The 14,051-nt window shown below is 49.2% G+C and overlaps 4 protein-coding genes across 4 annotated transcripts; 2 read left to right on the top strand and 2 right to left on the bottom strand.

Annotated features, from left to right (window-relative positions):
• Positions 1-1,678: 1,678 nt before the first annotated feature.
• PtrM4_095650 (uncharacterized protein) lies at positions 1,679-5,681 on the bottom strand (the record flags this gene model as incomplete). Its single annotated transcript, XM_066107149.1, has 2 exons — positions 1,679-2,087; positions 4,570-5,681. 2 exons carry the CDS (start codon positions 5,679-5,681, stop codon positions 1,679-1,681), a joined length of 1,521 nt encoding a protein of 506 aa, XP_065962817.1.
• A 2,345-nt stretch (positions 5,682-8,026) lies between these two features.
• PtrM4_095640 (uncharacterized protein) lies at positions 8,027-8,929 on the top strand (the record flags this gene model as incomplete). Its single annotated transcript, XM_001934050.1, has 1 exon — positions 8,027-8,929. One exon carries the CDS (start codon positions 8,027-8,029, stop codon positions 8,927-8,929), a length of 903 nt encoding a protein of 300 aa, XP_001934085.1.
• A 1,892-nt stretch (positions 8,930-10,821) lies between these two features.
• On the top strand, positions 10,822-12,202 carry PtrM4_095630 (ADP/ATP carrier protein; the record flags this gene model as incomplete). The annotated part of the gene is made up of 5 exons (XM_001934051.2): positions 10,822-10,854; positions 11,077-11,098; positions 11,214-11,290; positions 11,344-11,589; positions 11,639-12,202. 5 exons carry the CDS (start codon positions 10,822-10,824, stop codon positions 12,200-12,202), a joined length of 942 nt encoding a protein of 313 aa, XP_001934086.1.
• A 432-nt stretch (positions 12,203-12,634) lies between these two features.
• Positions 12,635-13,357, bottom strand: PtrM4_095620 (Atrophin-1 multi-domain protein; the record flags this gene model as incomplete). The annotated part of the gene is made up of 1 exon (XM_001934052.1): positions 12,635-13,357. The coding sequence occupies one exon, from the start codon at positions 13,355-13,357 to the stop codon at positions 12,635-12,637; it is 723 nt and encodes a 240-aa protein (XP_001934087.1).
• Between the last annotated feature and the right edge of the window lie 694 nt (positions 13,358-14,051).

Genomic DNA, 14,051 nt, shown 5'->3' with positions numbered 1-14,051 from the left:
TAAGCAGTTAAGATACTATCTCGATGCCTTATAACTACTTAATAAGATATAATATTTACTTAGTAAATATATATAGGTAGGGTTACTATTAGCGTACATAATAAGCTTATTTAAACTAAATTTCGCAACGTAGATGCTGTTAGGCGACTAGAAGGGGTTTCCGGGCGGAGGATAAGAGGGGTCTCTAGGCAGCAGCAGGTTATAGTAGAGAGGGTCTTTAGGGTGCTGGCAGCATACATAAGTCACTTAGGTTTATACCCCAACTTCTCGGTCTCATGATTGACGATGATGATACATTGGCTACTGCCGGAGATTCATATTGATCTGACGATACCAGAAATCAAATGGAAAGAATACTTGCGTCATGTCAAAGACGCTCATGAAGAAGAACTATACACACCATTTCAATGGGCTGGGGCATTTAGGATGGCAAAAGTATCACAGTTGGCTGTCTTACAATGGAGGATGGACCACTTGACGCGGTGACCATCTTGCGACTCAAAACGGGAAACGATGACGGGACGCTGCCAATGGACAGGCTCATCGTTTTCGATAACGAAAATCACAGCAAATCATTCGAAAATGCCACGCCAACAACAGTCGAGAAACTCGATGGCAGCTCTGTATGCGAAGAACGAGTATTCGTTTCTGTGGGCAGTGTAAGGCCTGACCCCAGGGAACATGTCGCTATGGATTATCTTCTTACTTGAGTTATCCGAGAGGAGCTGAACAATTCAAGCGTCAGTCAAGTTGCCCGCAGCAGCTATTGTTCGATGGCTGTGTTGCGACAGATGCAGTACCTGGCCGAGTTCATGATCCACTACGACCAAATGTGTCATGTGCACATTGGTACCACAGCAAAATCAGTAAATCTTGCATCCTTCCTCTTTTTCCATATACTTATCAAAATCGAAATGACAGATGAGTGATGGTCATCTACGACAAGCCGCGACTGAGGTAACAGACCGAAGATGCCAAGGAAATGGGTTGAGAAGTTTTTGTTACTGAACGGGGTTTATTTAGGGGGTTCTTTTTCTTTTTTGTTCCTCATTTGCAGAGATGTCAACAAGCAAGTCAAGCTGGCTTGATTCTTATCGATTGCAGATCACAGACAATATAGAGGCTCGTGCACAGTGGCACGTCCCAGAGAATGGTCTGTGATCTGCAATCGATAAGAATCAAGCCAGCTTGACTTGCTTGTTGACATCTCTGCTCATTTGGGCTCTCACATGGCCAAAAAGACTAAGGTAGAATGCCCCGCATTGATGACGAGTATCATGGGTAGTTACTAGGAAGTTATCGTCATGGCCACTGAATCTATATCAACATTCTCTTCCCCCAAATTAACGCGTGGCCTAACGATAGGTGCATGCCAAAGTGAATGCCTTCAACACATGTGCCGACGTGGACAAGGAACTTGATGACCTGGTTTTATTTCAGGAGGCTGCTAATATCAATGGCCACAGTTCAATGATGTCTTTGAAGCCAGCAAAGCAAACACAGATGTCAATGAGCAAGCTGAGCGAGCTCAGCCAATTGGCTTGCTCAGCCAATTGAGCGGAGGCCAGCAGCTCGCTCGGCTCGCTCGGATTGGCTGAAACAGGGCTGTCAGCTCGCTCGGCTTGATGGGCTCAGTCCCGATTAGGAAAGTTATATAGAAACCTTGGTGTTGAGTTTCTCAGCTAATATCCCACTTATGTACACCGTATTTCGCGTCCATCTCCTCATCGCTGATAACCCCCTTTACAGGCACCTCACCACTGCCAAATCCAGCTCTTATCCATCGTCGATCGCACTGTATTGCTGCTAGAAGTTGCGGAGAAATGCTGCGCCGACGGGGCTCGAGGAGGTCACCCAGCTCGCTGAATAAGCGCTCACACTCACAGCTTGAGCCTGGGATTGATAGCATGTCGATAGCAAATTTGCTAAGGCTAGGGTGGCGATCGCGGAGTTCTACCCAGTATTTTATAGGGTCGACGCCCTCGCCAGCGATCGGTTCGCTGCGTTTCCAAGCCTCATATTCATCTTCCTCGTTCTCCGTAAGCCCTGCAGGCTCAATAAAGTTGTTGATAAAGTTGCCGCGATTTCTGGAGCATTAACGCGTGTTCTTTTTGCTGGCATTATAGCAACGGCGAGGTAGATAGTAGCTGCAAATAGAGACGCGTTGATGGAGTATAGATGAGTGTGGTGGGTGATAAGTAGTAAGTGAAGTGTCGCAAAAGGAGAATATTGTTGCCAGGCGGTTAGCCGGAAATTTAGTAGCTTATTTGCTAGAAATATAGCAAAAAAGAGTGTATTTTATGTTATAACTAGGTTTCGAACTTACGCACTACACCTAAAAATCATCGTGAGATTGCCCCTCCACCAAGTCCTTCAGCCCCAAGTTTCCAACCGCCCCATCTAACCAAGCTAAGCAAGCTGACTGAGCGAGCGCCTATCCCTAAGCTCGCTCGGCTTGCAAGCGCGCATTGCGCGCTCAGCTCATTCGGCTTGGTCAAAACGTCCAAGCCGAGCGAGCTGAGCGAGCCGGCTCGCTCGTTGACAAGTATGGTGGTAAGTCTCAAATGCTTATGAGGACAAAGCAAGTGCTAAACTGAGGTAGCCTCCGCTTACCATAGACAGCTACTTGCTGCAGGCAGTTGGCTTTCTGCGCTGAATATGGTATACTGCATAAAATGGTCATGGGGAATTGGTCATTCTGCTGATACAACTCTTTCTAGATGGAAAAGCAAAGCGGGCCTCGCGTTTCATATGATAGTTCATTCCGAAAGTAAATATACGCGTCCCTCAAATGCGTGATTACAGTTTCTCCTATTTTGGTATTCTTATCGTCGCTCGAGAATCCCTGAATCCCTCCCCTGTGCACCAAGAGATTGCACGACAAACCTGCATGCACCAGAACAGCAGCCTTCAAACCGAGACGAAGCTAACAGATGAAGAAAGCAAGAAGGAAAGAATAATCAAAACTTTTTTGTTCTAAAGATCGAGTAGCCGCTACTCGTGTGGGTGGACGAGGCTGAGGCTTGTGAAGCGTCCAGTCTCCTAGAAGTGATCGACGTCATAGCAAAAACACTGGCAATCCTAGATGAGCACGACCAAGATGGGAAGGTCGGTTTCTCCATGAATGATGTCCGGATTGGAGTCGTAAGCTGCACTTGCGTGAATGCTGGAGTATAATCCAAACATCCATCAACCGTCTCGCTTTCTGCGACCAGGTTGACATGGTTAGGCGAGAGTTTGCGTGCAAGCAGCTTTCAAGAGCTTGACCTGACTCGCATTCACGTTGATGACGGTCCATACGTGCTTGCCGATATACCGGATAATTTTGAGCATTCGTATGCTGGCCCTACTCGTGTTTCCATATTTCTTCATGCATTGCCTCCAAAGTGAAAGGTTGTAAAGCAGGATTTGGAACTCCCCGGCTCTCGTCACGGCTACGCACAAACGCTCCAAGTTGTCTGTGAATTCAAACAGATCCGGCTCCAGGCCAGCTCTTGAGAAGCTCACGACAGATAATTTGCTCTCTTGTCCCTGTGCGGCATCCACTGCGCAGTTTATCTTGCATCGCTTCAAGATTGCGTCGCCCATGTAATGGCGAAACTCTGCGACCTCGGCGGCATAGAAGCTCATAAAGCCAATCGAGCCATACTGATACACATTCTGATTTACCAAACCGCATCTCAAGTTCGCTGCCATCGCAACGTTTCCCACATTTATGTAAGATTTGATTCTAGCTTCTTATCGCGTGAATCGATGTTGATAATAATGAGACGCTCGTTGTTGGCCATGGGCGTCTCTAACTGTCTCATGAGCATGCTGGAGGATTGACATGCCTTCTTCACTGCGGCAGAGAACTTGGTGTGTTCTCTTCGCTTATGGTTCACATCAGGAAGCATATTGCCATTGTAGAAGAGTGCATTGGCTGCCTACCGTAGCTGCCCGACTTGGCGATGGTTGTACTTCAGCTGGTACACAGGCAGTCCTAAAAGTCCGCCGTATGGGTTACTGCCCGATAATTTCGAATAGACCTTGGGCCTGCCTTGACGGGTATCTCCTGTCAGGGCCACCAGACGTGGCGAGCAAGCGACCAGCAGTGGCAGTAGCTCAATGGCTGTGACTGTATTAGCGTCTTCTACCTAGACAACGTCTATATCAGCTACTCACAATGCCTTAAACTTCGGCGCGGTTTCGACGGTGGACAGGAGTACCATTGTTGACCTGATGACACGGCGCGCGAGTTCATCATGCAGGGACCGCATCTTAGTGCGTGAGCTAGGGCAAGCATCTGCAACGAACATTCTCCGCGCGAAGAGGTAATCCTGCGACACCCTGTCATGTTTGTAGTGGTCTCGTGCGTATCTCTCAACAGGCGCCGACACCGACGCCGTCATGACGGTCTCGGGGACAGGGTCCACCGAATTTTCCACCCCCCACTCGATAGCCACGCTTCCTTTTTCCAGATCTAGACTCGCATCTCTGCGGTACGCCAGCTTTGTGTGAGTCTCCTCGTCTTTGTCTTTGTCTAGTCGTATGATCTCCCGGCTCTTTCCTACTCCATGCTTCTCGAACCGCAACATTATTCCTTCAGCTATGCGATCGGCTGCAATTTTGCTCTTCATAACGACCATGACATTCTTCCAAATCTCGGTCAGGCAAAGTGCACACTTTGCAGATGTAGTCGTCTTGCCAGGTCCCGCAGGTCCATCCAATACCAAGAGCCCATGTCGGCAGCCGGATAGTGCGCCTATTATGGCTGCCTCCTGGTGCTCGTCGCACCTATCGAGCTGTGCATGAACCCTCCGGAGGACCTTGATCTGCTCCGCACAAGATTTCCCCGAGTAGCGATACTCGTTGACGAAATTCGGCGACGTCCGGGCCTGATCGCACCTTCCTAGCACTGTCTCGTTGAGGCAAAAGCGCTCTAATGAATTTGACTGCCTATGACCAAAGTTTGAGCCTTTTGTTTGGCCTATGACTTCAAGGCTCGTCAGAGTATCCAGTACTACTGATGGTGTCTTTAGGCAGATCTTGCTTGTTCTGATTTTGATGCCCGTGAAGGGGTTGTTCGTTAAGACTTTGATGTCGTGCTCGAGCCCCGGAAGCGCATATGAGGAGCCCCATATGCGAGTTTGTTTCTCGTTACCAAGAACATGAGATCTTGAGGGGATCAGTAGTTCTACGGCTACACAATTTACCGCAAAAGCCATGCGCGTATGGACATATATGTTTGGAATTGACACCAGGTAGACTTCGTTTAACGACTGGGAGGCCTTCTCTACGCGCCAGTTCATGGTCATCGGCTTGTGGCTCTGTTCTTTTGACGCCAGTACTGCTGCGTATTCCCACAAAACAGCCGGGATCCAGGCGTTCACATACGCCCATGGGTTAGGCAGGAGACCCATGTCGGTCTCCAGAACAGCATTAGGGAAAACAATTGCATACTCCAGCCTTTTGCAACCATTATTTACGTACTGAAGCCACCATGGTCGCGCTGGCGTACAGCAATATCCTTGAGCACCCTTGACGTTAGCCATATCAGCCATGAGTTCAGCTGGAATACTGTCTTTGATTTTCTGGACAATGACCCGCCATGCTTGTGCCGGTCCGGACTCGTTATGGTTAAAGTCAGGAATACGATGGAAAAACCATGCACTAGAACCTGGCTTGCCGTAAGGGACCATCTCACGTCAGAGTCGCAGAAGTTCCGATAAATATATGCAGTTTGCGCACTTGCGTTCCCGGAGGTCAATGTCCGCTGGTTTGGCGATGACACAAATGTGGATCCGAATAGTCTTTCTTTGCAACACGTCCAAGCGCGTTATTGACCCACAGACGTCCACCTCGCCTTTGGTATGCCACGCATAAGTGCGGTGTCCGTTGTCTAGCGGCTGTAGTTGAACATTAATAGCCTCGATAGTGCCACTCTTGGATGCTTCAAACCTGAAAATTTCGATGTCTGAGTGGTGTGGTCGTAGTTAAAAACCTTCGCGTTGTTGTACGCATTTTTTCACACAATATCAAAGCATGATTATCCGTCCCTGTGTCTTTCGAGGTTGCAAAGCGAACTTTTGCTTCTTTCATATATTCGAAATCGAAATCGATCGAGACAGGCCACTGCCCTAGCGTAGAGTAAGATGGCTTAAATTTGAGAGTAAACGTCGGTTAGACAGTGTGACTGTTCGCTGCGATAGCCACATGTGACTGATCGAAACCGCCAATAGATAGGACTAATTTATCGAGGCAAATGAGTTCCACTAATGCAAGCGCATTCTTGAATCTCTGTAAGTGTTTCCCGTCAGTAGGCTCAGAGCGCGCTGCATTCCATTGCTTTATCTAGCAGTCCGATGATGTATCTGCATCCTTTGCTAGCAAATATTTCGGTAAAGGTGCAATTTCATGGCAAATTGAGAAGTAGACATAATTCGTACATTCCGGGTCAATGTGGCGCCAGATAGACGCAATAGAGTTACTAAAAGGTGGGTACTAGGTGTAGGGAAGAGTCAATCGGGAAGAACCCAGATTGGACCGAAGTAAAATTTCATGAACTCGTCAAGCTTGTAACTGAATGTAGTCACAAGTAGTTCCAAAGTGAAACAGAGGTGAGTGAAGCGAGAATATATACTTACAAACGCTGTGGCCACGATGGCTTTGTTGCCCGCAAGAAGCTTCAAAATCGTGTTCTGGGCGGAAGCACGCTATTAATCGCTGTTAATCTTTGCGGCGACTTGGTCTAACCCTAGTAGGGAATGTGTAGCCTAAATAATAGCTCTATCCTGTCGTGGTCAAGCTCCGGTCGGAGGTGTTGGGGTTGGATTCGAAGTTTACCCAAGGATCTTTATCTGTCCCGCCGTCTGCGTACTCCACCCATTGCGGTTAGCGACAAATATGGTATCCAAGGTGAGAGAGAAATAAGTGAGAGAGGGATATCAAGAGACTTAGTGTGGCATAATCCAGCAAGCGGCCTATGTGTCTTGAATGCACAACTTTATGCTCTGGAACTTCTGCCATCCTCTGATTTCGAACGCATCTTTCATCTTCAATACACGCTGACTCAAGTGCAGCTCGAGCATCACACGTCTAGACAGTGGTTCGTCTTATCACCGAGGTCGCGCCACAATTATATCGGCGTGCAAGTATTTTGGAGCTGCTGCTCTGCTTCCTCTCTCACCTGGTCTGATCTCTTCCATTGTCGCGTTCCACCACCAAAGCACTCTGCACTCTCGATCTGTATATTGGGACGGCACGCAATAATACCTAACTTGAGTATTCCGGGGGTAACGTGGAGATCAAGAAGTACATTACCGACGCCAAAACAAAACTAGACCCGGACGATATGCTCACATTCGCTGAGTTCTACCAACGAGAAGTTGCTAAAGCCGGGAAACATATTGGTGGTCACAGCAGTGCAAACGAGGCACCACTTGAAGATTGGATTCATGAACAAAAGGAATCACCACTGAGATCCAAGGCCTAGCAAAAGAATTTGAGACTCCCGCCGCTTCAGCTCAACTCCGCCGATGTCGAACTGATCGTACTGGATACACTTCTGCTAACTCCACGGCCGCTTATTACATACGCAGTAACTAGGTCGAGCCATATTTGGACAAGAGTACTCGATTTGAAAAGAAACTATTTACAGTTCCTGTCAACGAATCATGAACACATGTGTAAAAGAGCAGTGTGTGGCCTTGGAAAAATTAGAGAGTTTTGTATCAAAGACTTAGATCGTGCACCGTACTTAGTCTGCACTGCAACACCGCTGAACCTACAAAATACTCCTTCTCTCCCAGGGAAAATGGGGTATTGATATCGAATTATAAGAAAATCTGCAGGCACTGTGTGCCCTCTGGGAGAGCTCGCCTAGCGCTATCAGTCCTCTAAACTATACTATGTAATCTTCTCTCTACATTTCCCTCCCCTATTCCTCATATCCTCTCTACAATTTTTCTGCCAGCTTTCTTTACATAACTAAACCGCACACACAACTCCCCCTGAACCAACGAGCCAGGTATCCACGAACCGGACCATGGATTGCAACACTGAACAGCGGCTTCGCGCCAAGCTTGCCTACTCATCTCCAAGGATTCGTGTTGCCTCTTCTATGCCAAAAGCCGGACGACCACCATCGGACGTCTGGGCATGTTGGGGCCTAGTCGGAGATGGAGCTGGTGGCTACAAGTCTCGCTGTCACCTTTGTTCACATTCCGAGCACGAAGGTCGCCAATACCAACTTGCCGACAATCAAGGCGATGTTGACGCAACAACGTTGGTCGACGAGCTAAGAGGTGCTAAGCACTGGAAGGATAGAGCAGAGGAGCTTTGGGTCGCAAAGTTCGGAAAGCCAGTCACAAAAGCTAAGAACAGGGGAAAGAGCTCTACAGGACGACCAGCTGAAGAGATGAGTCGTTCAACTGGACCATCAGCAGAGCCGATGGCGAAGCGAGCCAAGACCAACCCTCCTCATGACTCAGAACCATCAAAAGACCAGGCCTTACCCATCGAAAGAAACCTATTGGATGACCCCCTGAAAGACAAAGAGTGCCTTAAGATGTGGCATGATCCACGTCAAGAGATGGATGATGAACAGCTCGAGCGAGTGAGGTCACTACTTCAGCACAGAGTCAGAGCACGCCAGCCTCCACCACTACGCCTCCTCCAAGAGGTACGTATATCTGTGAAATATCTCTTGGATAGAGGTATGGCCACGAATTTCAACACAGTCTACGCCGATAAATCATGGCGTAAGTGGGTTGATGAGCATGGGTCGAAAGACGATGCCCAGAAAACTTCCACCACAGCAAAGCCAATAACGTACGATGTGTTCCCTTCCCTGCGGAACCTGAGTATTGATGAACGACGCAACCATGCCAGACGACTCCGAGAAGAGCTGTCGCAGCTTATTGCAAATGACGAGTCGGTTGCGGAATAAGAAGCGTGGTTGATTGGTTCAGTCGTATGGAGCTTTCGGGCGAAGAGAAAAAGTTTTTGCTTTGGCCAAGCATAACTTGCACTGAGTTCAATGAGAACTCTACTGGGCATTTGTTTTTCTGGTTATTGCGGTGATCTTCACGATGGTATCAAGAGTTTGTTTGCGGACGTTCACATCATCCGATTTATTAGGGACTCAATGAGGAGTTTACTGGGTATTTGATTTTCTGATTTATTGTAATCATCTTGACGATGGCATCTGGAGTCTGCTTGCGAATGATCCCATCTTTGATCAACTGGGGCGAATCTTCACTCTAAAAGTTTGGCACATGGAGTTTTTTTGCAGATAATTAAGTATTTGGTTGGATAAATTTGAACTATCACGTCGATGATGATGCGTTTGACTATTGTCTTCATGATCATGTGCCTTGAACCCACCCACCTTCCCTTGTTTGTGTTCCTGATCGACTTGTCCTTCCAACGACCGACTAACCCTTTTGCAACCACACGATAAGAGAGTTTATGTAATAAGAACACTGTGACAGAACACATGGTGATGATAGGACTGAAGTGAGGTCTCCGTAAAGATGAGATATATGGATCCAATGTATATAGTCTATGTAAGGAAGTTTAACGAGGTATCATACCCGGTAGGGCAAGCTAAGGAGGTGTCCGACATGGCTCATGTTCATGTGATCAAGTGAAAGTGAACATGCGTAGTCTGGGGGTATAGGAGAGGCGAAGTGAAGACGTCGAAGTTGATATACGACATAAGCGGTTCTGGGTGATATATGGTGCATAGAAGCCGGATGTGCGACAGTGCCAGCATCTTCAAGAATCCTGCTCAAGAATCCAGAGCGTGGAGATATTCGCATATCTAACTAGTCAGCAGTAGCAATTCAACACTTGTGTGAATACTTCCAGGGTATCGTTTGATACATGTTCTCCATGAGACATCGTGTTGATGATTGGACTTCCGTGGCAGGGGCAATACAAGACCAACCACTGCCAACCATCACTACAACACGTTAAGTGGGTGGTTGAGCTATGTGCAGAGGGGAGATTTGATTGAAAAAGGGTTGCAGATGCTAGGGCTGCGTTGAGGGGAAACAGTCATTTGGAAATTTCTGGCAGTCCAGACATACAGTGTAAGAAGTTGATCGTCAGTCGAATTCAAAGTTGGGACTCCGCACTGACGTCACCCATGTATACAACGGCAATCCGAAAGGTGTAGAAGACTTCGCGAAGCATCGTATTCCTCCAATAACGGGCAAGGCGATGGAAAATTCGCCTCTCTAGAGTTGCGGGCCCTGACGCACAGGCTTTTACCGCTAGATTGTTGGCTCGAGCAGGGTTCACGCCCCGAGATTACCCGACCTAAAAATGGCGGACCCTGACACTGGCGGGTTGCGGATAGGAGAGCATTTGAAACTTGAGCGGAAAAGGCATCTGGACACCTGTGCACCCCCACAACGGGTTTCGGATGTTGAATCGACGGATGCGGCCTGGTGTTGGAGCAAGTATTAGAAAATCCATCTGGTGTGGTGTTGCGGCAAGCCTGAGATTCGGCAAATGAGAAGCCTTTTACAGTGACGATGCTGTGATGCACAATAGGTGCCTAGAGAAAGAAACACGTAGACGCGTCAAAAATTGCAGAAAAACAAAACCATCATCGTATCACGAGTACTTGCTCCCAAAATCCGCGTCTCCGAGGTGTTGAAGAGGGAGGGCCCGGAACTGCACTAGCACGTGATAGGCCTAGTGCGGCTTAGCGCAGTTGGCAGAATTTGTCGCTCAGCTTCCGATACAAATACACCTTTCCTCCCCTCAACGCAGCCCCAGCATCTGCAACCCTTTTTCAATCAAATCTCCCCTCTGCACATCGCCGTCATCATGTCGCAAGACAAATCGGCCTTCGGAATGCCCGTACGTACAGTCCTTTCCAGTGCCGCCAGCTGGCCAGCTTGAACAACCGTAAATCTAGCAATGGGTGTGGACTTGTCTCAATTGCATCAATGGATACTATGCCAATGGGTAGAGGATGCATTGAGATGAGCCTGCCCTTTCCCGGGGATGCGCGCGTTGGCTGGCTGTGTTGCCGGTATTTCCTATCTAAACAACCATAAGACATGCTAACAAGACAATCAGGGCTTCGTGGTGGACTTCTTGAGTACGTTGCATCTCCGTCGACAACTTCATCAATGGGAGAGCCATTGAGGCCCCTAGATGATACCAGCACTATCAGCAGAATTCTGCACATGTGACAGCTACTAACGGCTTATCAGTGGGTGGTGTTTCCGCCGCCGTCTCGAAGACCGCTGCTGCCCCTATCGAGCGTGTCAAGCTCCTCATCCAGAACCAGGTACGCTTTGTCCTGACCAAGCCTGACAACACAATGGCTAACAACATCTGCAGGATGAGATGCTCAAGTCCGGCCGTCTCGACAGGAAGTACGACGGTATCGTTGAGTGCTTCAGCCGTACCGCAAAGAACGAGGGTGTCCTCTCCCTCTGGCGTGGTAACACTGCCAACGTCATCCGTTACTTCCCTACCCAGGCGCTCAACTTCGCTTTCCGCGACACCTACAAGTCCATGTTCGCCTACAAGAAGGAGCGTGATGGTTATGCCAAGTGGATGGCGGGTAACCTTGCCTCCGGTGGTGTAAGTACTCGCGTCGAATGTCCATGCCATCACAAACTGACAGTATCAGGCCGCCGGTGCCACTTCGCTCCTCTTCGTCTACTCCCTTGACTACGCCCGTACCCGTCTCGCCAACGACGCCAAGTCGGCCAAGAAGGGTGGTGAGCGCCAGTTCAACGGTCTTGTAGACGTTTACAAGAAGACCCTCGCCACCGACGGTATCGGTGGTCTCTACCGTGGTTTCATGCCCTCCGTTGCTGGTATCGTCGTCTACCGTGGTCTGTACTTCGGTATGTACGACTCGATCAAGCCCGTCCTCCTCACCGGTACCCTCGAGGGTAACTTCTTGGCCTCTTTCGCTCTTGGTTGGGCCGTCACCACCGGTGCCGGTATCGCCTCTTACCCTCTCGACACTATCCGTCGTCGTATGATGATGACCTCCGGTGAGGCCGTCAAGTACAAGGGTACCATGGATGCTGCCCGCCAGATTGTCGCCGCCGAGGGTATCAAGTCTCTCTTCAAGGGTGCTGGTGCCAACATTCTCCGTGGTGTTGCCGGTGCCGGTGTCTTGTCCATCTACGACCAGGCCCAGCTCATCCTCTTCGGCAAGAAGTACAAGGGTGGATCCGGTTAAGCGCCTTCCTTCCCTCATCGATACCCCAACCTGCGTTTATGTGGTGGAAGCAGCTAATCGCGACGTGAGAGATGGGGATGAGGTGTACGTGTTGGAGTAGTAACAGGCCCAGCGGGCTGAAGGCTGCTCCTGGTAACGAAAAGCACGACCCCGGGGTGGTAATACACTCTTGTACTTTACAACATTCACACGTCATATCCGGCTTGCATTGCTTTGTCCTTCTTGGCTGTACTTCCTCTTTTCATCGCTTGGTGCACTGGGGAAAATGGTGGTCTATAGAAAGTTACGGGTTTCTTTGCACAACACATTGTCTTTCATGTGATGATTAATTTGTGAGTGATGTGACCACTAAGAGGCATCATGCTTGTGTATGTAGGTTGACGTTGATCTCATAATGTCCTCATCCCGCCACCCCCGGAGCTAAGCCGTTACTTAGAAGCCACCACCATTTTTGTTCTTGACTGCCCTCCATACGCTCTCCTCGCCCTTCTTCAGCGCCTCGCCAGCCTTGCTCAACATCTGCCATGCCTGTGCTCCTACACCTTCGCCTTCAGCACCCTCACCCGCACCACTCGGTCGATCAAGCCCTCCCCCAGCAGTATATGGTGCATTATCCGGTGCTTGAACGTAACCCGGTGGATGTTCCAAACTGGTTCCTGTAGGCTGCGCCACTGCATTTCCCGAGTCGGCCGACTGAAAAGGAGAAGCCACAGGCCCATAGTTGAGCGTCGTAGGACCCGGTTTAGAAGGCGCAGTAGCCGTTGTAGTTGAGCGACCTGCAAGCATAGAGTCGCTTGGAGGCGGGTGACTAAACTGAGGTGGTGGTGGAACTACTTGCCGTGTCTCTGTCGTTATCACCGTCGCTGTGGGACCTGGTTGTGGTGCTGCGGGTGTGCCATCATAGCCTCCTCCTCCGTATCCTGCACCTGCTGCCTGGGTGGGGGCTATAGGGCGTGCGCCGGGTTGGGGTGCGGGAGGTGAAGATGAAGAGGATTGCGTCGTTGTAGCTGGAACGTAGGCGGATGACGTGGGAGTTGGGGGTGGGTCTGAGGTGCCGTTGTCGTTTGACGAGGCGGTTGAGGGTGTGACGCCGTCTGCTTTGGCAGCCGTTGTGGGTGCTATCGGCGCGTTTTTGTGAATGGGGATTGGCGGCATCGTGGTATACTGCTAGAGGGGAGTATCTGGAGTGTTTGGCTTTAGGGTAGTGTGTGGGTGAGTCAGGCGCAGTTGGTTAGAGTACAGAGCCAATGTTTGTATTGTGTAAAGAGTTAATCGAGAGAAGGGACTGTCTCTTCATGGGATTGGGAGTATAGGACACGTTTATTGTTTGGCTGGTGTTGCTGCCTTGTGAAAATTGTCTCGCTGGCTTCATTGGCGCCTACGCGCGTTCTTTGTGAGCAGCTGGAGGTGGTTGCTGCTTTGGGCGATGATGTCATCGTTGCACGTGAACTAGTGCTTGACTCTCTAACTACACATGCTGCATGTATGCTCATCGTCAGTGCTACTTAGTATGTTTCACTTGTTTTTTGAGAACTGGAACAGTCATCGATGCCTATCAGTCCCGACATCACTACATAGTCTTTTGCAGTGATTATGCTCCATAGTTACGAAATCATATGCATACAACAAGATGCCACCCTTGCATGTTCGTGCAAAAACACCATTCCTCTCGTGTGCCGTCTCATTTACAGGAACTTGGTAGCACCCATAAATTGCGAGTGGTGGAAATAACAGGAAATACTCCTGCTCTAAGTACAATGTGCATCTCAGGCTTGGCCTTTTGCTTCACTTCTCAAGTCATACTTACCTCTATATCAGAATAGAGGTATCCCGCAACTCAAATCATAAA

Source organism: Pyrenophora tritici-repentis, chromosome 4 (assembly GCF_003171515.1).
Source record: "Pyrenophora tritici-repentis strain M4 chromosome 4, whole genome shotgun sequence".
Classification (NCBI taxonomy): Eukaryota; Fungi; Ascomycota; class Dothideomycetes; order Pleosporales; family Pleosporaceae; genus Pyrenophora; species Pyrenophora tritici-repentis.
This window is presented reverse-complemented; position numbering and strand designations above follow the sequence as displayed.